The 26,302-nt window shown below is 36.5% G+C and overlaps 1 protein-coding gene across 4 annotated transcripts in view; it reads left to right on the top strand.

Moving 5' to 3' along the window:
- NBEA (neurobeachin) overlaps positions 1–26,302 on the top strand; it is a 625,442-nt gene that overhangs the window by 549,339 nt on the left and 49,801 nt on the right. For all 4 annotated transcript variants that reach the window (XM_057707391.1, XM_057707390.1, XM_057707389.1 and 1 more), the window contains 2 exons: positions 5,370–5,489; positions 19,893–20,045. In XM_057707391.1, the coding sequence (XP_057563374.1) occupies positions 5,370–5,489; positions 19,893–20,045 (273 nt within the window). The remainder of the gene's footprint in view (positions 1–5,369; positions 5,490–19,892; positions 20,046–26,302) is intronic.

Genomic DNA, 26,302 nt, shown 5'->3' with positions numbered 1-26,302 from the left:
CACATGGTAGAAATGTAATGCAAGCCACTGATGTATGTAATTTAAATTTTCTAGTAGCCATATTTAAGAGTAAAAAGAAACAGGTGAGATTAATTTAGTAAGTATATTTGTTAGCCCAGTATATCCAAAATGTTATAATTTTGACATGTAACCAGTATAAAAATTATTAATGAGATGTTTTGCATTTTTTGGTATTCTTTGAAATCCAGAATGTATTTTATATTTATAGCACATTCAGCTTGAACTAGCCATATTTTAAGTACTCAGTAGTCACATGTGGCCTGTGGCTACTGCATTGGCAGAAAGGATCTATAGGATTGCTTTTATGGGGACTCGTTTAGCCAACACATCTTAAGTTGTGCTGTTATAAACAGAAGCACCACAGTCTAATAGCTTACTAAGTGTTTAACCTAATGGCCCAGGGAATTGTGATTTCCTCACTCTCATCCCAAGGAGTTTATGAAGTAGAAAATGCATTAAAATTTGTGTCACTAAGAATTTGTTCATAAAAACAAAATACAGATTAAAATAAATATCTGCCCTTTCCCTTTCAAGCCTTTTAGACCCAAAGTCATTAAACCCATTATTCGTTTCAGTCAATATATTTAGTATGACAATGATAATAATAGCTTTAAAATGCTAATTAACTACATACCTCATTACTTTAAATTAAAAATATTATTCTAGACACACTACCAGTGAAGTCACTTGTCTAAATTACAAGATTCTGAAAAGGCTGTTTCTTTGCTAGCTGCTTTTGGGCAAATGATGAGTGAACTACCGCAGAAGTTTGGAGTTTGTTCAGATATTAACTAGTGTAAAAGGACACATTTTACTTGGAAAGTTTTTACTTTAAATCTTACCCTGAATATATAACATACACACAGAAGTAATTAAATCTTACTCTCTGACCCTTACATTCTTTAGTATCTTATTCACCTTCCAAATGCAGTATATTCAGCCTACCTATTCAAAACTCATTTGTCAAACATTTAATCGTAATTCTTAGAAAGTTAAATAGATTGTACAACAAAAATTAATTTATAAATCAGTTGTTTAGAATTTGGGACTTTATAAATTATGGTTTGCTTTGGAAGGCTACTCAAAAGCCTGTTTAAAACCATAATGTATCTTTGACAGTATATATTTGTAGTGAAAAAATAGTAGAAACACTTATGCAAGTACGAAAAGATAATGCTACTAAATAAAATATTGTCGTCATGTTTCTCTTGACACTTATGGGCAGTGCATATCTACTTAGAGGAAGATGAGGAATTCTTAACCAAGAGCCTGATGTATGGTCTGCACATAGGTTTCTGAAGATTCTAAAAGATACTTCTGGTTTCTTTTGAAAGCAATGAGAGAAAATAAACTTCTGAAGTTAGACAAAGCACGGTAGAAATAATGGTTCCTCCATTTCCTAGAATGTGATTTTTCTCAGACATAAAACGGCAATAATTACATGTACTTGAAAGATAATAGTGAGGATTGAGTTAGTTAACTGAGGTAATATAGTGCTGAGCACAGAAGGCTGCTTCGTAACTGTAGTTCCCTTCCCTTTGGTCTTTATTATGCTTTATATAACTTCAGAGTATACATCTTTTCTTTGATAAAGTTATGTCCCAAGCACTAACTACTACCCGGGGATGGGTATGAAATGAAATGAAATGAAGAGAAGGAAAGAAGGAAAAGAAGAAAAGTACAAGGGGAAGGGGATGTAAGGAAAGATTTTTATGAGGTGACTAAGCAAAAGTTGTATACGACAGAAGAATAAAGTTGTCTAAAGAGAAGACGGGCGGAGGCATGGGGTTCGATTACCCAGGAAGGATGAATTGTCTGCGATCAGTAGAAGGCAGGACAGGTTGTTAGTGTCCTTGGAGGCACTAAAGGTTATGACGGAATTCAGTAGGACAGGTACTTACCGTGCGGGACAGGCTAGTTTGATCTTTTAGCCCTGAGAAAGGGTTGGAAGGTTGGGGTAGATGTAATCAGAAGAAGAAAGTCTGCCATCAGCCATTTATACTGCAGAACGGAACCTGAAGTTTTTAAAGCCCAACAAGTGCAAGTATTTTAATTTGTAAAATTTCTGTTTAACGTGTATTTGTCCATCTTATCTCCCAAGCCAAAAGCTTTTCTAGTAGAATGATAAAATATTTAATATGGTGATGTACACATAGAACATGGTTTAATCAACGTGTGTCAGGTGAATAAATATAAAAGTTTCTTAAATTTAATATAGCACTTGATCCTCTGTGTTAGTCAGGCATGAGTCAAATGAAGAAGAAAGTCCTTGTTCTGTGCCTTGACGGTAATAAGGAAACACGTGGAAAAAGGTAATCGCCACAGTAATCAGAGCTTGAACGATCAATACCCACTTATAAACAAATAGGTTATCTATTTCTATTAGTACTCTACCACTGTAGCAGCTGGAGGCCTTCAGGAATGAGAATATATATCAGCAGAGTAGTATGTAACCCTCAAGCAGTTGTTAAGCAGATCTTTTTAAAGGCTACGTAGAACAGTGAAATGTGGAATTCCTCAATATTCTCTGCTTTTAGGTGCCACCAGACTCATAAACTTCACAACCAGAGATGATTCTTCAGTTTCAGATGTATTTTCACTGTGCCCAACTGCGCTATTCTCGGCATGCCTCCAAGGGTTGAAAACTAAGGAAGGATTTTATAATTTAGGCTGGGGTAGAGATCAGCTTTTAGTGGTTGATGACAAGAATAAGACTTTGCATGTATAAATGGGTCTTCACTCACATCTATTTAACAGGTTAAAAATCATGAAGGCAAGTCTGATCCCTCTAAATTATTCTCTGCCCACTACCTACAAAGAAAAAATAAATGCCTTACAGCAGCATCCTAGAATAATGAAGTGGATTCTGAAGATGCCACTTTACAGTCAAACTAGTGGTTAGGAACTGACAAGGAAAACTATATCTTACTCTTATCAAGCCACACCCCTTCTCCCAACAGTACCTTGTATGTTTAGATGTGTTCAAAAAACGTTAAACAGTAACCATGAACCAAGCACTGTGCTTGGTTCTAAGGATAGAGGGATGAATTAGGCCTAAGAAAGTGAGCGTCTGGTCAGTGTCTAGGGAACTAACTAGCAGTCTGGGTGGAACCCAGCAGTGAGTGCTTGACCCAGTGCATGAAGCTAGGAGTCGTCTGCATCACTCTAGTGTCAGCTAAGGTACTTTAAGCTTTCTCAGTATTATTTATTCTTAATTACCCCCAAGGTACTGTCATTCCCAGTTAACATAGATGAAAGAACTGAGATGTAGTTACTTCACACCCCTACTTACTTGAGGTTAAGTAACTTGCCTAAGAAAGGTAAGTGGTTCCACCAGATCTGAGTTTGAGTCCATCTCAGATTCAAACTTAGATCTGTCGTATTTCGTTCGATTTACTGTTGCTACTTCTAGAATTTTTATATCCCAACTTTAATTTAATTTAGTAGTAAGCCATTCTGCATTGACTAACTTCTGTTTAGTAGGGATTTAAAAATCTACAAAGCAAATTAATTAGTGAAAGACATCCCACAATTTTTTTCTTTTCCCTAACTTAATTTTGGTGACATCTGTTTGTCTCTCAAGTCACTTAAAATCTTAAAGAGCAATACGGACTTACTGGATGCGTATTTGATTTTCAGGCAAAATAATACCCTCCTTACCTATATAATTCTGTGTCATTCTTCATCTTATCTCTTTCACTGTAGTTTTCTGTCATTCAATACTAAGCATGAAAATTGGTGATACATTACAAACTTATAAAATTGATGGCATCTAGCCACGCTAAATTCCAGGAAGATACTGAGGAATGTGAATGTTTATAGCAGTTGCCTGACAACTGGACCTTATGACTAGTGGCAAAAAAAGGAGTTTAAAGAGACAATGTTTTATGGATCTAAAAGAATGAACAGAGATTGTATATTAAAGGAAAAACACTAAATATTTAGGAAATATTTCTTAGCCTTATTGAACCTAGGAGTGACATATCATTTATCCTAGACTTAAAAGAGAAGGATTGAACCATAGAAAAGTAAATATATACTCATCTTTGTTGTACTTGAAGTTTCCTAAGAAATCCTTAGTAAGAATGAATGTTATTTAATCCTTTGAAATTTGGAAGCAAATTTAATGACTTTAGAAATAATGCCTCTCTCCTAACATGAAAATTATAGAAAAAAAACATTAAAATTAAATGCCTTAGGAGCTTGTGATAAAGTTATTACTAGGTTTCCTGCTATGAGAGCATGGTTTTGATGACAGACTCCAAGTTGTGATAAGGTAATAGTCACAGAATACTATTGAACAGAAGGACTAGAGTTTATTTAGTCTGATTTGTATTAACTTTATTTCATTCATTCCTTCAACAGATATACATTGAGCAACTTGGGTGTGCCAGGAGTTCTTCTACGTGTTGGAGATAAAGCAGTGAATGTGATAGATATGGAACCTATTCATATAGTGGGGAAGATAGACAAGTTAAAAATCAGTTATAAAACAATGTGACAAATGCTTCAGGGATGTGTTTGAGGAAATATGCGTTGCTATTTGAACAAACTGGAGAACTTGGCAAATCAAGGAAAGTCGTTCAGGAGAAAATGACATCTTGGCTGAGACTTAAAGAATAAGAAGAACTTAGCCAAGTCAGGATGGTGAGGTAGAGGGATAAGTTTATACTAGGCTAAAGGAACATCACATGCAAGGGACTAGAAGTGAGACCAGTGTGGCAAGACCTTAGGATGTGAAGAAGGAGATGGTGAGAGATAAGAGTTAAGCAGGTTCCAGATCACTCAGGCTCTCTTTAAGACAAATCAAGTAGTTTAGACTTTTCCCAAAGAGCTCTGAAGAGCTGTGGAAGGATTTTAATCAAGGATTTGCATTTTAAAAAGATCATCAGACCATAATATAGTAACTTTAGGAGACTTTCAAAGGTACCCTAAGATGGACATTCCCTACCTAATTTCACACTACAGTGAACAGTGTCAGAGAGATTTTCTTATTGAGTGTTGCTATGTACGGCCTTAGTTACAAGAAAGAAGCTCTGAGTTATATATTGATGATAATGCAGAATCATTCATTGTAAAATCATGGAGCACTAGAACTCCGTCCTTTTATAAATCAGTAGTCTGAAGGCAAGAAGCAAAATGACCTGCCAAATGTTGCAGAGTGACTGGTGACTCAGTGGCCCAGACGGGCTTAGACCAGCATCTCCTGACTCCTGGGTGTGGGCACCCTTCCAGGATCCTGCACTGTTTCCACCTCAGCAGAGTTTCAGAAAAAGAAGTATTTTACAAAGAGAGAGAGAACAGTTGTGTTCAGAAGGGTCAAATTCTTGATTTTTTTTTCCCCTCAGGAACCTTTCACAACCTTCTTCCTCAATGCAAATGATGGAAAATTTGACCATCCTAACCGAACCTTCTCGTCTGTCGCAAGGTCTTGGAGAACTAGTCAGAGAGATACTTCTGATGTGAAGGTAGGCCCTTTTGTTTGTTGATATTAATTTCAAAATATGTTGAAGTGTTGATGTGTTTCATTTAAGTGGGTGTGTAAGACATTTTACGCTGCAGCTTTGTTCCATCACATTTTAAAATTGTGTGGCACATCTAACCTAAGAGGAAACTAAAGGAAATAATTTTGAGCACCACAGAAAATGATTCAGGATCTTTTGTATTATTCAGTTAAGGTGTTTTTGTTATTTCAAAAAATTCGTATCTAATTTAGATCGAATAATCAGTAGGTGGAAAGAAAAGCCCATAAATTGCCTTTCCTGCTGTTAACTCAATATTTGGCCCATTCCATAAAACACAGCAGGAATTGGATTTGACCTTAATGTGTCATATTGTTATAGCTTGCCCAGCTTTGGGTTTACGTAGCCTGGGGCAATTAATAAAGCATTAATGACAAGACCCATTTAAAATGTAGGCTTTTCTGCACAGCCTTAGCTTTTACTTGACTGTGCCTGGGGAAACTACGCAACAATACACATTAGATTAAACCAACACACACACAATATCCAGGAACAGCCGGAAAGCAGAGGCATTTTACAGTTGGTACTACTTAACTATTGTTAAATATAAAGATTTGTTATTCATTTATATGGCCTTTTGTTTTTTAAAAAGTGGTTGTATTCAAAACATTAAAATGCATTTGTTCTCTCATTTTTCTCATTTTTTCCTAATAATAAGATTATATGATCAGGTTATTACATAGGTTTATGTGTTCCTTATTTTAATCACTTTTTCTTCAAACTTTTCCCATCACTGCCACCCGTGCTGTGGAATATACAGATGTTATAGTGTCATTCCATGTAGTGTCTTAATCCAACAAGAGGCAGTGAATTAAAGTTAAAATTGTCATTTACATATTTATGCTTACCTATTGCAAACATTTTTAAAAGGCAATTACAGTGTTACTGAAATGTAAGAAATCAGATGAATACAACTTTTATTTAGTTTTTTCAAAGCAGAAAACAAAGGGAATGAATCCAAGTATTGTGTAGCATATCTGTGCATCTTATTCGTTGCCATCGAAGTTTGCATAAATGAATATTAATTTATACATACAACGTGTTCATATTTGGAAATAAGATAATATGCATTCTTACTATATATTAAACTCATCAGGCCCATATTTTTCTCCTAACAGACTTGTAATTTCACTGAGGAATTCAACTCTAAAAGATCCATAGACCATCATTTAAACTGATTTACAACCAGTGAAATCAAGAAGGGAGTCTATTTCTTATTTAACAACAGTTTGAGAACTAACATAAAATGGGGAGTCCATAGGCTTCTGGAATTAGTATGGTGTCTTTAAAAAGCATTCAATAAATATTTTATATGTGAATTAAATACTCTTACCTATATTTTAGGACTTCCTATCATATGTAAGATTATTTATATTTTAATTCAGAGCTGTATCCATATTATATCAAACTCTTTCAAGTGAAAATGCCTGTTCACTCTTGACATCATCACAAAACAGAAACTTGGGTTTTCAATTTAATTTGAAGGTTCACCCTCACAAGTCCACACACGTGAGCGAGCCGGTTATCCTAATTTATGTAGTTTTAGGCTTACCTTCTATCCTGAGAACCTTATTGATGCTTCCAATCACCAGAGACCTCCGGTAGTTACATGTCAGTCTCTGAGGACCAGTGCCCATAACAGCCTTTTCCCAGAATTCTCCCAGCAGTTTTCCTGTTCTGAAACTTTTCAGAAACATTTATATTTTGTTACTATCTGTGTTCCTTTGGCTCCTGGGGGCACATCATCAAGGACAGAGATCAATGTGGCTATCACTAATTTTTGGCTTTTATTTATTTTTTTTATCCCAAGCAGTTGTACATTAAGTACAAACAGATACCATCCCCCAATCCCCCAACTTAATTAGATCATAAGATGCTCACTTCCTCAGCCTAATGTTGCATGGATTGCTCTCTTCTCAGTTCTCTCCCACCACCAACCTGAACCTTTCATATTCTTGAATACCTTTCCATGTAGACCCCTTCTTTTTGAAGCCTGCACATTGCCTACATATACAATAGTTTATATACACAATCTTCTACTGATGGATGGTTTTCTTTCTCTCTGATTGTTATTCTTAAGCACAGGCTGCCATAAACATCCTTGCACAGATATCTTGATGAACTTTGTGTGTATATGTGAAAGCTAATTCCTTTTCATACAACTGGTGGCTCAAAGGCTATATACATCTTTAATTTTGAAAGATACTGACAAACCTTCGTTCCCAAAGATGATCATTCACTCCCTTCACAGCATCATGTGAGGATGCCGCCCTCCCCATGCCCCCTGCCCAAACCATCACTCTTAGAATAAACAGTGTAACTAGTGCTAATCTGGTGAGTGAAAAATAGAGTCATCTTCATGTTGGCTTGCATTTCATTAATTATGAGTGAAGCTGAGCACTTTCCATATAATTACTGACCTGGAAACTTGCTCATATCTTTTGCCTATTTTTCTGTTGGGTCATATGTCTTTTTCTTCTTGATTTGAAAAAGATCTGAAATTGATTGCAGAAAGTTGCATTGCAAGTATGGTTTCTCGGTCTTTCAGCTTTGCTATATCTCAATTATATTTTTGTGGTTGTGTGTGCGTGTGTCCAAATGCGTCACTCTTCCCCTTTGTAACATCAGAATTTGGGGGTCCTCATTGAGGGAATGTGAAACAGAAGTTTTTTGGGAATGATAGTTTTATACTTGAGATTTTCTAAATTCATGTTTAAATATATTGATTAACATACAGTATTTTTCACTCTACAATAATATCTGATTTAGCAGGGAAGAATGTGCTACCAAGAGTAATAGTAGTTTTAAAGCCTAAACTCTTGACTTCTTATCCCTAAGCTATTAAAGCATTTTGTATGTAATTTTAAAGAAATGTTTTTATATTTCTGAAGAAGAGTACCTCTGCAATATCTCCTAACTTAGATGAGGTCTCATATAAGAGAGAATTAGGGCAGAGTAGATGGTTTTATTCTGTCTCTCTTTGTTACCATTGGTCTCTTCCTGTGGTAATGAGTACAAGCTGGGCGGAGAAGGAGCCTTGTTGAAGTGACCTCTCAGGAGAGAGGTCTCCCAAGTTAAGTCAGGTCAGTTCGTTTTTACTTAATTTTTTTTTTAAATTTCTCTCTCTAGCATAGGCTTGATAACAGTGACATTCAACTTACTGAAGTTCTTATACTAATTTTCCTTAATGCCTTCAAAAGTTGTTATATTACTTTTGAATAGCTATGTAGATGTCAGGAAAGGGAGCTGTGACAAAATGTCATTAAGGTGACATAGTGTAAATTAATACAGTTAATGGAGGTGCTCACCACTGACTCATTGACCCATTATGAGCTCTTGTGGAATTAATGAATGCCAGGGCATCAATCTTTTGAAAAAAGGAAGAAGAGAGATGGCAGCTTTAAAACCTTGCAGTGAATTATATTAGAAAAGTGAAAACGTCTGGGTTGGATTTGATTTCACTAGGAAGCCATAAAGTGGTATGCTCTCTCAGCAAAATATATTAAACTGAAATGTCAGATTTGATGCAATAGGTATACAATTATGATAGTGTTAATAGTGGTCTTCTATCATTCTAAGACATACTTTCAAGTCCAATTTCTCAGCAGCTTGAACTTGTCATAAGCTTGTAAATTAAAAATTGTGTTTGAGGATATTTTCTTATTATTGACGGGACACATATAATACCATTAACTGTACCATGGGGTTTTAGTATAGCTGTTAAAATAAACTAGAAATCACATTTACAGACACAAAATGCCTGTTTTAATATTCATCTTGCCACTTCTTTAATAATACTTGATGTCTTTCTGCACTATTTTTCATTTAGGAAATTTTAAACTACTTGGACTCTTTCCTTAAAGAGAAGCTGATTAACAGAAATCTATCAATGGGAAGAGAGTAAACAGAAGAGCTGTTATTTTACATAGGCAAGCTAGTGCCTAAAGTACCTCTGTAGGAGCACACTTATTATATTAGGAGTGCATTCTTCTTGAATAATTCTCAGTAGTTTTCAAACATGCTTTTTTCTTGGTTATTTGATACAGTCCTCAAAACAGTCCTATAAGATAGAGATCATTATCCCTGTTCCATAAAGGACGTTCACAGGTATAAAGTGAATTGCTGAGTTCACACAGCAGGTAAAGAGAGAGCCAGAACTAGCACTGAGGGCTATTCAGTTATTTCCAGAGCTTTTATTCATTGAATGGTTTGCTGCTTTAATTCTTCTGCATGATCTCACACTCATTTCCAGCCACATTGACTACTTTGGAGTAATTTACCAATCAAGTCATACTCTAATCATTTATTGATGTATACAAACCACCCCCCAAAATTAGTGGCTTAAAAAAAATACCACCATTTATTTTCTCAGATTTCTGCAATCAGAATGTGGTTTGTCAGGTACAACTTGTCTCTGATCCACATGGGGTTAAAGGGGGTGGCCCCTCTGGGTCTGAAAGATTCGAGATGACTTCATTCACATGTTTGGTGCCTTAACAAGCATGACTGGAACATCTGGGGACTGGCTGGTCCTCTGTATCTTTGTATAGCTTGTCTGGGAAGATCATTGCAATTTTTTTTCCATGGTGTCCGCCTACCAAGAGGATACAAAAATGGAAACTGCAAAGCCACTTAGTGCCTAGTCACACAGTGTTACCTCCACAGCATTCTTTTGGTCAAGGCAAGTCACAGGGCCAGCCCAAATTAAGGGAGAGGGAAATGGACTCCACTTCCCCATGAGATGAGCAGCAAAGTCACATTTCAAAAGGACATGGAGGTTGGAGGGATTGTTCTGGCCAACTTTGATAAAAGTCTACTAAAGTCCCCTGTCCAGTCACAATTCACATTTTTCCTACAAGCAAAATATACTCCACTTGTTCCCCACAGTCTCATCCCACTATTGTATCAGGTTCAAAATCTAGTAGCTCAGGATCTATATCAGGTCCACATACAGATGAGGTGCAGAAATTGCTAATTTGCAGCCCTGGAAGCTAAAAAGACAAGTTATCTGTCCCACATATATTCAGCCCCCAGTGGTAAGACAGGAACAGGGGAAACCTCAGCAGACACTGTGTTCGCTAAGGGGGACGTGTGGAAGGTACATAGCAGTCACCGAATAACTTGCTCCACAGGCTTCCTGATCTTAGAAAGTTGGGGCCAAGGCCTCCTTTTGCCCAAGTTGGTGCAGGAACTTTAAAATTTTTTGAATTTTCTATATATCAGATTATAGTTCACTGTCGGAAAAAACTCCTGCTCACAGATTCTTTCAAGACAGGATCCTCGCGACGTTGAGCTGTGATTAGGATGCCCTTTATAATGCCCATAAGATTCTTGGAATCACTTTGTGTGGCCAAGTGAGTCTACAAACGACTATCTTAAATTTTATGGAGCACACATAAAGGGTTTTCCAGGCACCCTTTTTCCTATGGCCATATTTTACTTACAGCACCTTAGAACTGATCTTTGTCTGAACCTTTTTAATTTTGAGAATCTGACAAGATTGTCTTAGGCCCCTGTATTTCTCTAAATACTGCTTTAAATCTAAGCAGTTCGTTCCTAATACCTTATCCATATACCATTAAAAGAAACCAGTGGTCGCTTTCAGCATTTTAGCCTAGAAATATGCCTAACCAAAAGCACAAGTTCATTGAATATTTTTTCGGTCTTTCAGGTTATTGCAAGAACTAGTCTTGTTAGTTTTTCCCGCACTACATATCATGCATTGATTTTCTTCTGCTTCCAATGGCAACTTCCTTAATGATCTTCCACCAGCAGTCTCCTCACCATCCTTCCAGCCTCTGCCTACTGTCCTGTCTCAAAGCCAGTGCCACGTTTTAAGTTTTTATTACTTTAAGACTCCACTCCCAGACATTAACTTATGTGTTAGTTACCTATCACTGTGTAACAAATCACCCAGAACTTCACCTTAAAACAACATCAATTATTATTTGTTGACAATCATGCAATTGGAGTTAAGGCTCAGTGGGGACCACTCATCTCTGAGCTTCTGTCACTCATCCAGTGACCGCTGGAAAGGCTTAGCTGTGCCAGAGAAGCGAGATGGCTTTACTCCCACATTTTGTGCCTCATCTGAGTTGATGGAGGGGTCGGGGACTGTCCAGGCCTGTCTGTCTGTCCACGCAATCTTTCCAACAAGGCAGCCATGCAGCTTTATGTGATGGTTGGCTTCCAAGGGAGGCTGCCAAGCCTCTTAAGTCTTAGGTATTTCTGGAAGCCCTAAAGTGTTGTTTTATCACATTCTGTGTATTGAAATAAGCCATCCCATATTCAGAGAGAAGGGAAATAGACTGCACCTCTTTATGGGAGGAACAGTAAAGTGGAAATGCCAGAGGGCATGCAGGATGGGAGGGATTATTACAGGGATTGTTGAAAAAACTCTAAGTTACTAATTTTGAAAAAATTGTTTCAGTTTGGTTTATACATCCAGTTCAATCTGTGCATTTGGAAAAGCCAAAATCTGAAGTGTAAAAAACTTATAAAAATATATCTGATTAGCCTAGGTAACATATAAGTTGGTCTGTACATTTGAAAAACACTTAAATCATCTGATATGTCTACACAGGTGTTCATTCGAACACAAATATCCAAAGTGATGGAGCTTTTTTTTTTTCTTTCCTGATTATGGGATATACTTTGATACTGGCTAAACTCTACGGATAGAGTGAAGAAGCTTCAAAAATGTATTTTGCATGAAGCTATCAAACATTGTCACACACACATCACTCCTTTTAAACCCTCACATCCAAACTATGACGTAGTTGCTGTCATCATCCCAATTTCCCATCTCAAGAAGCTGCTTTTTTCTGAAAGCTTAAGAAACTTGCCCAAGCTGGCAAGGAGTCTGGATTTCAATTCAGAACCATTTGATTCCAATGCACAGGAAGTTGCACTTCCCCAATAGAAGGGACAATCCCAAAACTGCCAGCCTGCCAGCCTCCCCTTTCACTAAGACTAACTGGTAGCCCTGTGGTAACTCTGCTTTAACTTACGCTGTTTGAAAAACTTTTACCACTATTTCGTGCCTGAAATTCAGGATATGATAAATATATAGCAATGATCTATTCATTTTTCATTCCACAAATATTTATTGAGTACCCTTTTTGTATGTCAGGCACCATTCTTACAAGTGAGTGGTGAGCAAGTGAGATCCCCTGTTTATGGGATTTCCATTCAGTGGGACACAGAGCATAAATAAATTTAAAAAGGAAGAAAAGAATCGCTGTGCAGAAAATTAAAACAGATTGAAGTCATACAGAGTGGGTTGCTGTTTTAAAAGGAAAAATAGAGAATGTAAGAGCAGGGACCGTGAATCTAAAGTGTTTGGGTTTGATTTCTGGCTTTACCACCTATTGCAGTATAGTTATTAGCAAATGACTTACCTTCAGTGTTCATGTCTATAAAGTGGGAAAGTGCTTCCCTGGTTGCACAGTGGTTAAGAATCCGCCTGCCAATGCAGGGGACACGGGTGCGAGCCCTGGTCCGGGAAGATCCCACATGCCGTGGAGCAGCTAAGCTCATGCACCACAACTACAGAGCCTGTGCTCTAGAGCCCGTGAGCCACAACTAATGAGCCTATGTGCTGCAACTACTGAAGCTCGAGTGCCTAGAGCCCGTGCTCTGCAACAAGAGAAGCCACCACAATGAGAAGCCTGTGCACCGCCACGAAGAGTAGTCCCTGCTCGCCACAACTAGAGAAAGTGTGCACGCAGTAATGAAGACCCAACACAGTCAACAAATAAAAAAAATTTAATTTAATTTAAAAAAAAATAAAGTGGGAAAAATGAGGATAGCTATCTTAGGAAGCTTCTGTGAAGATTAAGAAAAAGATGTAAAGTACTTAGGACAGTGCCATGACAGTAAGATAAAAATAAATAATTCCTGCTGTTTTAATGAAACACGACTACACGTGACATTTCAGCTGTTTCCTTGTCTTGGAGTCCAGATGCAGTAATTGTCATCTTCTTGTACATAACATTTGAATCACAGAGATGAAACTCTCTTACTCATTAAACTTCCTAAAATAAGCACATCTTTTAAATAACGTAAGTGTGAATATTATGAATGCCCTGTGTTTACATACTAACTTTAAATTTAAATGCCATTGAAACAAGATTTTAAAACAATAAAATTGAGACATAAAAACTTGTACCCACTCTGTTGCTTTGGCAACTTCTCCCTAGACTTTTTGTGATTTTACTCTCTTTTCCTTGCCCTTCAGGGAAAAAAAAAAACTTAAACTTCCCCAGCTCAAGACTTCAAGGTTCAGACTGCTTTAGTCACTTACAGCTCTGGTCTTTTGAATCTTCGAGGGGCCTTGCAAATATGCTGTGCCTCAGGAATTTCTTCATATTGCTTTAAAATGTCTTTTTTTTTTTATCTGCATCCTAAAAAAGCAAAAAATATTGGTAGAGTGAATCTGGGAGAGTTTTTTCGTCTTGTCAAACATCAAGCCTCCAACAGCTTCCACCAACATCTTAGTTAACACCCTAATTTATGACCATATTCTGGTCGGCCAGATGAGGACCAGAGTGGAGAAAATGTCTCACTTAAGGATCATCCTGAAGGCTCTGGTAATCCTATTTTTTCATGATTGGCTGCGATTCAAGCCTTCGAAGTCCCCACCCCCCTCCAGCTGTTCTAAATAATCCTCAGCCTGGCTTTGTTCTCCTTGGTGGTAGCCAGCTTTCAGCCACTTCTTTCTGGAGAGCTTAAGTTAAAATGAAAAGGACTTGCTTCCTCCACTTCTTCGGTTTGGGTACAATTTTGCTAGCAACGTCAAAATCAACTTTTTCTGAATTTATGTTGAACACTTTTGAACCTTTTAACATAACTTGCTTATTAGCAAGATAACATTTTTTAAGCTGCAAAAGTTTCCTCTCAAAAGGTACAAATTTTATTTCTGGGTGCATCCTTTTTCTTTTATTTAATAAAGTACTTCGTTGGCTCTTTTACTTTCTTGAAGCATTCTTACAACCATCTGCATATTCCCCAGAAGATTTCTAGTGATATTAAAATGTCTTTATCTAATATCTTCAATAGTTTAATATTTAATGAGCACCTGCTGCATACAAAGTGTAGCACCAGGAGCTGTGGGGGATTCAACAAAATATAAACCTCACAAAATTAGGCTCGAAATCTGCTTTGCTCAAATTGTTATTACTATAAAATCCTAGGCTTCTTATACCTTTGCAAATCTAATTTAATGACATTCAGTGAAATAGTATTACAGTGGCAAGTAGGTTAATAATAACCACATATTTTATATGACCTTGTGCCACAAGAAAGAATGGGAAACAATATGTATGAAAAACATTAGAGCACCAAGACAGTTGAAGATAAACTGAAACTCTTTGGGCTGTCTAAATAAAAAATAAATCTGTATTGCTATATCCATATGGATGTATATCCCTTTCGGTCCTCAAGGAAGCTTACATAGTCTAGTTCTAGAGGTAGAACATGAACACAAATAACTGATGAAAGACAGAAGGGAAATCCCTGACTTACGTGAAACTATTACATATAAATCACCCTCTACATGGAGCAACTGTGAGCTTATATTCCTCTCCCCATTTTGGACCATTTGGGATGCTGTTGATACTGAGTGTCATATATAAAACAGGTAATGTGCAAGTAGCAATGTTCTTTATCTTCTTTACATCTTATACTAATTTCCCACGTTTTCCCAAACAATGAGAGCAAGATCAAGAGAAAATTTTGTAGTTATTATCTTGGTCAGCTCGGGCTACAGTGTTTTACCATCAGTTAGGTAGCTTATAAACAGCAGAAATGGACTTCTCACAGTTCTGGAGGCTGGAAGTCTAAGACCAAGGTGCCCACATAGGTTCTGTGTCTGGTGAAAGCCCGGCTCCTGATTCATAGAAGGCCATGTTCATGTATGTCCTCACATGTCTAAGAGAGGAAGCAAAGTCTCTCAGAACTCTCACCGGGACACTAATCCCATTCACTAGGGCTCCACCCTCATGACCTCATCTAATCCTAATTACCTTCCAAAGACCCTACCTCCTGATATCATCACATTAGAGGATAGGGTTTCAACATTTGAATTTTGGAAGAGTAGAAATATTCAGTCTGTAACAATTACACATTTCTGAGTGAGTACAAATAAATGTGAATACAGTGATACTTTAATTCTACCTTCTAATCAGTGACCACACACCTTTATCAAATTGTCCCCTCAGTGCAACACGGTATACACGGTCACGCTTACCCAGCCCAGAGATCAAACGCATGATAGTTATTGCTGAAGCACCCCTTATCCCCGTTTTATCCACCACCTAAGCTGTATCATTATTTGCAAACAAGAATGTTTGTTTACCTATTAGTTTTTCTTTTATCCCCTTCTTAATTGCCCCTTCACATTCAAGTCACTGAAAATTTATATTAACATATTAATTTCACTGTAGCTCTTTTTCACAGTTCATTGTGCCCTTGATGTCTTGTACATAGTTTATTATTAATATATATTTGCCTCTCAGTGTGAACCATCTAATTCCCTCTCATTTTTGCATCCCCGGGTCCACATCTTTGTTTACCCATCCTCACGTGTGTAGCCGTGGGCCCTCCTTGGTACATTCCCACAATATGTCCCCTTACTCAACACAACCAGCAGTTGCTCTTCCCTCTTCCCTCCCGCTCTCCTTGCTGCTGCTGGTTCTCCTTCTTCTCACACCCGCACATATACCTAGTCTCTCCCCTCTCCATTTCATTCTTTACTTTGCCACCCAATATCTTGCTTTAAAATAAATGTAATCGTGTTAACAGCTCTTTTTTTTTTTTTAATTATTGCCAGTAAGTCAAAATCCAAAAAGCTTAGATTGGCATAAAACTTCCTTTGTCATCTGACTCCACATACCTCCTACCATCTCATCCCCACATCTTGATCTATCCCCTAATATATCCTACACTCCACCTGTACTCAGTTCGTACCAATCCTTGATAATACTCTGCTGGTCCCCCTGCCCCTTTCCCCATCTTTATCTTAGCTATGGTTGAACTCGATGTCTGATCTCCAGTGAAATCTTTTCTGACTTGCCTAGAGTTCCCTGCTCTGTCCTCTCTGCTCCCTTGTGCTTTGTTTGTACTTTCACAGCTCTTATTGTTGTGCATTATAACCAGCCATTTATATGTCTGACCCATTGACCAGACTATAAATTACTCAAAGGTAAGGCCATGTTTGTTCATTATTTGTTTTCTTAGTTCCCATCACAATGCCTGGTACTCAAACTTTACTGTATGAATAAATAAATATCAGGGAATTATGTAATGAATTTTAGAAAGATTTCTATTTACACGGTTTAAATAGAAGAAAAATTATGATTCTTCAAAAGCTAATTCTGAAAATTCAGTTACACAATTCTGTTCAAACTCCCATAATGCTGGAGAAAATAAGCATTATTATATTTTTCTTATGGTTCACATTTGTTATCATAGGAATGGATAATGATCAGATTCTCACAGAGGATTGCTAAGATAAACATTCACTTATGCTATAACAGCTAAATGTTGGTTTTAGCAGGAGAACCCATAAAGAGGACGCTTTTTTTAGGTAATTAATTTCTGTTGGCATATAGTTGCTTCACAATATTGTGTTAGTTTCTACTTTACAGCAAAGTGAGTCAGCTATAAGTATACATATATCTCCTCTTTTGGGGATTCCCTTTGCATTTAGGTCACCACAGAGCATTAAGTAGAGTTTCCTGTGCTATACAGTATGTTCTCATTAGTTATCTATTTTATACATAGTATCAAGAATATATATATGTCAATCCCAATCTCCAAATTCCTTACATCATCCTCCTTTCCCCATTGGTACCCACACATTTGTTCTCTGCATCTGTGTCTCTATTTCCGCTTTGCAGGTAAGATCGTCTATACCATTTTGCTAGATTCCACATATATGCCTTAATATATGGTATTTCTTTTTCGCTTTTTGACTTACTTCACTCTGTATGACAGTCTTTAGGTTCATCCACGTCTCTACAAATGACGCAATGTTGTTCCTTTTTATGGCTGAGTAATATTCCATTGTATATGTGTGCCACATCTTCCTTATCCATTTCTCTCGTTTTGGACATTTAGGTTGTTTCCATGTCCTGGCTGTTGTAAATAGTGTTGCAATGAATATTGGGGTGCATGTGTCTTTTTGAATTATGGTTTTTTCTGGGTACATGCCCAGTAGTGGCATTGCTGGGTCATATGGTAGTTCTATTTTCAGTTTTTTAAGGAACCTCTATACTATTCTCCACAATTGGCTGTATCAATTTACATTCCCACCAACAGTGTAAGAGGCTTCCCTTTTCTTCACACCCTCTCCAGCATTTATTGTTTGTAGATTTTTTAATGATGGCCATTCTGACTGGTGTGAAGTTATACCTCATTGTGGTTTTGATTTCCATTTCTTTAATGATTAGTGATGTTGAGCATCCTTTCACGTGTCCATTGGCCATCTGTATGTCTTCTTTGGAGAAATGTCTGTTTAGGTCTTCCATCCATTTTTTGATTGAGTTATTTGTTTTTTTGATATGGAGCTGCATGACCTGTTTGTATATTTTGGAGATTAATCCTTTGTCAGTTGCTTCATTTGAAAATATTTTTTCCCATTCTGAGGGTTGTCTTTTCATCTTGTTTATGGTTTCCTTTGCTGTGCAAAAGCTTTTAAGTTTAATTAGGTCCCATTTGTTTATTTTTGTTTTTATTCTGATTACTCAAGGAAGTGGGTCAAAAAAGATCTTGCTGCAATTTATGTCAAAGAGTGTTCTGCCTATGTTTTCCTCTAAGAGTTTTGTAGTGTCTGGCCTTACATTTAGGTCTTGAATCCATTTGGAGTTTATTTTTGTGTATGGTGTTAGGAAGTATTCTAATTTCATTCTTTTACATGTAGTTGTCCAGTTTTCCCAGCACCACTTATTGAAGAGACTGTCTTTTCTCCACTGTATATTCTTGTCTCCTTTGTCTTAGGTTAGGTGACCATAGGTGTGTGGGTTTATCTCTGGGCTTTCTATCCTGTTACACTGATTTTTATTTCTGTTTTTGTGCCAGTACCATTCTGTCTTGATAACTGTAGCTTTGTACTACAGTCTGAAGTCAGGGAGCCTGATTCCACCAGCTCCATTTTTCTTTCTCAAGATTGCTTTGGCTATTTGGGATCTTTTGTGTTTCAACACAAATTGTAAAATTTTTTTGTTTTAGTTCTGTGAAAAATGCCATTGGTAATTTGATAAAGAGAACACTTTTGTGTATGCTTTTCTTGGGCTAAAGAATCCAGTTTATTTGAAGACCTCAGTGTCTGGTGGTTTTTTGTTTGTTGTTGTTGTTGTTTTAGTTTTTCTGTGTATCCCACAGTGAGACTCAAATTTTGGGTACTGTGCCATCTGTGTTGGACATGTTACACAAATAAATGTTCTTATGCTTTTCACAGTATAAAGTAAATTTAACCCTCATCTTGATATTTGAAAAGATCAGTATTTTTTCACAGTATTGATGGTAAACATAAAAACTACAGTGTTTTTTGTTTTCATCTTCTCAAGTTTTTTTTTTAAAGGACAACAAATTAAAACTTTTAAGGTCATAAAATCAGTTCATTTCTGTATCATATTTATTCTAAAGTTATATAAACCACATATTAGACATTGTACATCAAACACGTTTACCTTGAACTCAGTTGTTAATGCCATACTTACATTCAAGTAACACAAGTTGTCTTTGCATTCAATTTAAGAACTTACTATTCAGGTGGCATGCATTAAATATTTAAAACTTATTATGCTGCATATTATCTCTTATTGTATTTAGTGGTAGGTATAAAAACAATTTATTTTGCCAAACTATAAAATGAAACTCTGAGTCTCTTCATAAAAATCATATAATTGCCAGTGGAGTGAAAAAGAAAAGTAGAAGATATTACATGATTTTTAACCAATACTAGCAACATCTTTTTTACAATTTGAATATTTTATTAATAATATTTGGAAAAGTTTGTTCAGCAGCAGAGACCTGTAGGTATGGCTCCATGATTTGTTTATTGATACTATTGGGAACTATTGTTGATTCTGTAACCCATTTCTGTTAACTAATTTGTGGTAAGATAAGATTGAAAATCTTATAATTTGTCAAGCATATTGTCCAGGAAAAATATTTGCCTTCTTTCCTAGACTCTTACCTAAAAAAAATTAAATGAAGACTAGAATTAAGTAATAAAATATTGGATTTAAGTAAAGAAATTAATTCTGTTTATAGTTGTTATAAATAATACTTTCATTCAACTGATTTTTAAAGTGGTTTAATATGCTACATTTTTATTCCTGGCAGGAACTAATTCCAGAGTTCTATTACCTACCGGAGATGTTTGTCAACAGTAATGGATATAATCTTGGAGTCAGAGAAGATGAAGTGGTGGTAAATGATGTTGATCTTCCCCCTTGGGCCAAAAAACCTGAAGACTTTGTACGGATCAACAGGATGGTAAGAGCGATTTTGTTTTTGTTTGAGCAGTCACAAGGAAGTAAAAAAATTCTCTAATTTTGTTTAGTTTTTAGCTACTAACCAATTGTCTTTTAACATCTATAGATACAAAGTTAAATTTTTGAGGGAAAAAAAAGAAAGCACTTTACCATTGTTGTTTGATAGTGTTCTTTATTGTAGAGTGGATTTTCCTTTCATGAGAACTAATAAAGGAATGGTAATTCAGTTATATTTTCTCCCTTAGGAGAAGACAATCAGATGAGCATCTGTTGACTAATATAACATATTCTAAAATGCTTGAAATTAATGCCCATTCCTTATTTTTGTCTACTGTCTATTTCTGCACTCTTTTTTCATTCATAAGATATTCGAAACAAAGTAATGTACATTTAGAACATATTTGTATTAGGAAATTATAAGCTGTGAAACATACCTTAAAATGTAATATACTTGATTTTAAAAGAACACTCATCTAGTAAACATTCTTAGAAAATGTCATTACATTTTAAATCCGTATGACAGTTATATGGGTGTTCAAACAGAAAATGTGTAAAAAGAATGTTTGCATGTGGTTATTTTATAGATTTTAATATATTTTATCCATATTTAAGGAGATTTTAATCTCAGTGTGGTTATGGTATATGGAAATGAACCACTTTACCAAACGATGTCTCTAGTGTACTACTGTTCTTGACCAGTTGAGGAATTATATCAGTACAGCCAGTGACCCCCCCAAATATGTTTTTAACCCTGTTTCACTCCCAATTTTTTCTAGCAGTCCCATAAATATGTTTCATTTTGAAAGCTTATTTATTTGAATTAGAATGCAAATAAGGCGCACATATTGCAGTGGACCTCATGTATCCCTCAGTCCCTTCTTTTGTAAGAGCTGTATAATTCACATATATCACACAGATATAATTCACATATATCACACAGATATAATTCACATACCATACAAGTCAATCATTTAAAGTAAAAAAAAAAAAACAATGGGTTTTAGTCTGTTCACAGAGTTGTGCAACCATCACCACAATCAATTATGAACATTTTTATTATCCCATAAAGAAACCCAATACCCTTCAGCATCTCCCCCCATTTTTCCCATTCCCCCAACCAGCCCTAGGCAACCACTCATCTACTTTCTGCCTCTAAAGATTTGCCTCTTTTGGATATTTAGCATAAGCAGGGTCATACAATATGTGGTTCCTTCCTCTACCCCTGATTTTATGTCTCTTTTAGTCACTGTCAGTCACGCGCTTCCTCCAATTTTAGAGCTATATTTTCTGTCTCCAAGAAATATTGTACTTTTAATACACTTTATTTTAGAAAGCTGGTACTGAGGCAATAGACCTATGTTTAAAGTTACTGTATAAATAACCTGCAATCTAGTCTCCCCAGAGGTAAAATCATGCAATACATAAATTTTATGTAGAATTTCTCTCTCTTCTCAATCCATAAATTGACACTTTTAGATATATGGCATAATTTCACACTCTCTCCTTAAACAATAAATTATCCCTTCAGTTTGTTTTTTTAATGTGTATACTTTAGTGAGATGCATACTTCTAAAATCTATACTTACTTTTAGAAGTGATAGTCCGCTGTTACCACACTGCCCTTGCATACTTGAATACTGGCTAATGATAGCAGTGTAAGGATACCAGCTCTACAAATTCAACCCTGGAACCCACTGCATACTGAATGGTGTCTGAGTTGAGTGACTGAGATGTGTCTCTCAGTCACATCATTCCACTGTATATTTCTAGAGCCCAGAACTGTGCCTGCAAGAGTAGTTAGTCACCAAATATTTGCTGAATGAATGAATAAATGAATGAATGAATCACAGAAGGGTAAAAATGATTTTAGCATGTTGTCTAGTTAGGTCCAAACTAGTAAAATGAAATGAATCCTTCACTCAGGCAAGCAAAGTAGCAAAACTTGTTGGACCAAATTTTCTCTTGCCCATGCTGTTGATCTCAGCTGATTGAACACAGGTTTTCATTTGGGTGCTAATAATTAATAAATGCCGGTTGGTTTTATTGGAAAGAGTGTAACTTGGGGTTTAGATATTTACTGGCTCTTGAATCTGAGCTCTGCCATCTACTAGCTTCACTGCCCTGAGTAAATTACAGAATCTCTCTTGTCTTTATATTTCTCATCTATAAAGTGGAAATACCTATGAATTTTTTAAAAAAAAATCATCATCAAAAAAGTCACTTGTACAATTTAATGTTTTTAGTAAATTTACAGACTTGTGTGAACATCACTGAAATCTACTTTTAGAACATTTCTTTTGCCCCAGAAAGATCCCGTGCCCACCTCCAGCCCCAGACAACCATTAATCTACCTTCAATCTCCACAGGCTTGCCTCTTCTGGACATTTTACTTAAATAGACCCATGCAATGTGTGTCCTTTTGTGTTTGATGTCTTTCACTTAGCATAGTTTTTGAGACTCATTCATGTTGCCGTGTATATCAACTTTTGCTCCTCTTTTTGCATAATGATATTCCACCGTATGGATGGGCCACAGTTTGTTTATCCATTCCTCGGCTGATGAACTTTTGGGTTGTTCCTGCATTTTGGTTGTTATGAATAATGCTGCTGTGAACAGTCATGTAGAAGTCTCTAAATGGACATGTGTTTTCCTTGCTGTGGGGTATATACCTCGCATTAGAATTGCTGAGTCATGTGGAAAATTTATGTTTAGCTTTTTAAGGAAGTAACCGTTTTGCAGAGTGACTGTATATCTTACATTCCCACTAGCAATGTACGACTGTTCCAGTTCCATATCTTCACCAACACCTGTTATTGTCTGTTTTTTTTATTATAGCCATTCTTGTGGATGTGAAGTAATATCTCATTACAGTTTTAATTTGCATTTCCGTGGTGACTGATGATGTTGAGCATCTCTTCATGTGCTTATTGGATGCTAAAACCTTTTAAGACACATTTTAACAAACATTAGGTAGTGATTCATTATAGATACAACCTCTGGGTTCCTCATTAGTGAAAAAGTTTAAGTGCCCCCAGAATTAGTAATTTTATTAATGATATGCCTAATTGAAAAAGAAAAAGCAGTTGTATTTCTAAACACAAATCCCCAGGGCAGTATCATATGCAGATTTTTTTAATGTAGGGAAAGATGATTATTACAGATAAGAAATCATCAGATAATTATTATTGATATAAACTGAACAAGCAGGACCATACACTCTTGACTAAATATGCAGAAAAATCACAATGCTTCATTCATCAAGTATGTTGGGTGGTAATGCAATCCAGCTAAATAAACTTACCAGATAAATGAAGTGTCTAGATTCTTATAACTAAGTGAAAACTTCTTTGAACCATGTTATTGGCTTTTGATCTAAAATGTATTGTACTTGGTGTCCTACCCTTTTATACAAAGGATGAAACTTCTCTTTATTATCACAAGTACTCATTATTCTATGAAGTGATATACTTCCATATCTATTCTTTTTCTATTTTCTTCTTTAGATTGTCAGCTATCATCACGCTTTCCTTTAATGGCCATACTGATTAGAATTTTTGCTTATAATCTCTAGTCTACAAAATCAGACAATCAAATTTATCAAGGACCTATGATAAATAAGAATCAGTCAAGTGCTAATTGAGGCCCTAGGGGGAAGTAAGTTTAAACTCATAGCTTTGGTGGAGAGTGACTGTTTTCTGTCTCAGGTTTCACTGGCCATTGTTTGATCAATTCCAGATTTGGGAGTTGTGTACCGAAACATGAAGTGACAAAATCCTGCCCTTAGTATGTGGAATGTTACTTTAGACAGGACCCAGTTTAAACCTCTTTTTACGTATAAAGAGCTATGTGATTGGGCTAGGACACTCTCTTCACTTCCCTGGTGTGCTTGCTTTCCATTTTTTTCTTTGCTTTCCTCATGCCAAGACAGACTACTGACAGCTGCTGCACAGCAGGTTGGATACCCTAATCTCACCCAGTGGTGATCCTGAGTAATCCCAATATGACGGATGGCCAAGATAAAATAATGGCACTGATAGTGCTCATAGCCTGTGCCATTTATTGAGTGTTTATTCTTTGTCAAATACTGTGCTAGAACTTCAGGTGCAGTATTCTTTTAATCCCCAAAACAGTCTTCTGAAATAAGAATTATCCTGAAACCCAGTGAGGTAAATTACCTTGTCATAGATCACCTACTTATCAGAGTGGCAGTGCTCCTACCCACAGTCTGCAGGATCGAGTGACTAGTGACTTGAGGAGCTGTGGAGAGGGAGAGGGAGAGGAGGAGGGAAGGAAACATGTTTTCTACCCAGAAGCCAGTACCTTGGGGTCAGCAGAAGAAAAGACAGAGATAAGAGGGAATTGACCCCACATCAGAAGCATGTTCCAGCCCCAACATCTAGGCAGACCTGACTTTCTGTGATCCTATTTCTAACTCTTTATCTCCAAAGTCTTCCCCCCATAAGGCTTCCTTTCTCAGTCGGTAAAACCTTGACTCAGAGCTGAGGAAGTCCTGTTTTCCACTGCCCAGCAGGCGTGGGAAGAAGGCTATCCTCCAACTCAGCCAATGGAGGAAATGGCATTATTTTACCATAATTTACATTAGTAAACTTTACAACAGTCACACACAGGATTTTAGACCCGAAAGAGACCTTTATTTAAATAAGCAGGCTGAGACCCAGAAAGGCAAAGTGGCTGACCCCAGGTCTGGACCCAAGTGCCTTTGCTTACTTGCCATGCTTGGCATCACAAGTTGGAACTCTGAATGTCATGTCCCTGGGACCCACTTATAGACTTCAAAATGAACAAAATATGGCTTTATAGATCCGTTTACTGTTTCTACTGCAATATATGTTCCAAACACCAAATTATAAAGCACTTTGAAATACAACCTGTGTGTTGTTTGCAAACTGTCTCTGTCTAAGCATGGATGACCTCCAGACACTTAATTTGAGTCAGACTTACAATTCAGATTTAATCAGTAGCATTCCAGCCTATCTTATTATTCATACAATTACCACATAAGAGTTTTTAGAAATCCCTTTTCCTTAAAAATACCTGATTCTCACAAAATGGTCTCAAATCTTCTCACAAAATGATCTCAAATCATTTGGGTTTTAAGAGAATTAGCAGATTATTCATAATTTCTCAAGCCTGAGAAAGGATTACAGCAATGTAAAGACACTTAAACTCTAAAATAGATTTTTCCCTTTAAGAAAGAATAAAATACACAGATGCCAATTTTGAGTAATTATTTTTTGTTTATAGCTGATCATAGCACTTCTTTTGCATGTAAATGCACTATAATAAATAAATTACTCCTGGTCCTAACATTACCAGTTCAAGAAATGAATTCTGTTTACATATATGTTATCTCTTATATCTTGTCTGTCTAACAGCTGAAGCACTGCTGAGCAAACTTTAAGTCAGAATAAGTGCTTCTTCAAAATAAATCTCACTGTTCAGTATCACTGAAAATACATGTTTATCAAACCAGGTGCATATAGTGTACTAGAAACTATAAGGATTGCATATAATATGGTGAAGTAACTGTCTCTCAAAGATTTGGTCTTATCTATTCAAAAGAATAACTTTTGTAACTAAAGTATGAGAGATAAATACTTGTGCATTTCTGAAAACGTAAGAATGAATGGTTCTTCACGGCACCAGAGGCAGTGCCAGATTAAATCAATCTTATGTAGGAAGTGCCTAGCCAGCATGTCATAGGTGGCTTGAAAGGTGGTTTTTCTTTCTGTCTTCCTTCCCTGGATTTTCCTTGAGAGGCCTCTACAGAATAGAAAGGGAAAGCTCATGTGTATCCACAAGATTCTGTGTCTATTGTCTATAGCTGCCATTCCTGGTGCATCAGAATTGAGCTAAAGGGCAGACCCAAGCTGCTGCCTCTGGGAAGTCTTAAATCATCAGAGCTATCAAAAGACCTTACAAAATGTAGCTGTGTGTGTCCACAGCTGCTGTCCTGTCCCAGTGTCTCCTGTACTGCTTTTCTTCAACCTGAAGTTTTCCTTCACAGCACCCCGTTCATAGTTTTCTTTGCTCCAGCCTCTGGCTCATTTTTGCATCATACTGATGGGAAATGATCATACTGATATTAAGAAGAAATAAGCTCAGCCAACTGTGTTAAAACTAGAAAATTTAACCAATTATCTGCCTATCTTCTTTTTTTGCTGTAGAAATATTTTCTTGATGAATATTTCTATAATTACCTGGGTGATAATATAAAATATAGAAGTGTTTGAATTT

This window comes from Hippopotamus amphibius, chromosome 14 (genome assembly GCF_030028045.1).
Source record: "Hippopotamus amphibius kiboko isolate mHipAmp2 chromosome 14, mHipAmp2.hap2, whole genome shotgun sequence".
Taxonomy (NCBI): domain Eukaryota; kingdom Metazoa; phylum Chordata; class Mammalia; order Artiodactyla; family Hippopotamidae; genus Hippopotamus; species Hippopotamus amphibius.
This window is presented reverse-complemented; position numbering and strand designations above follow the sequence as displayed.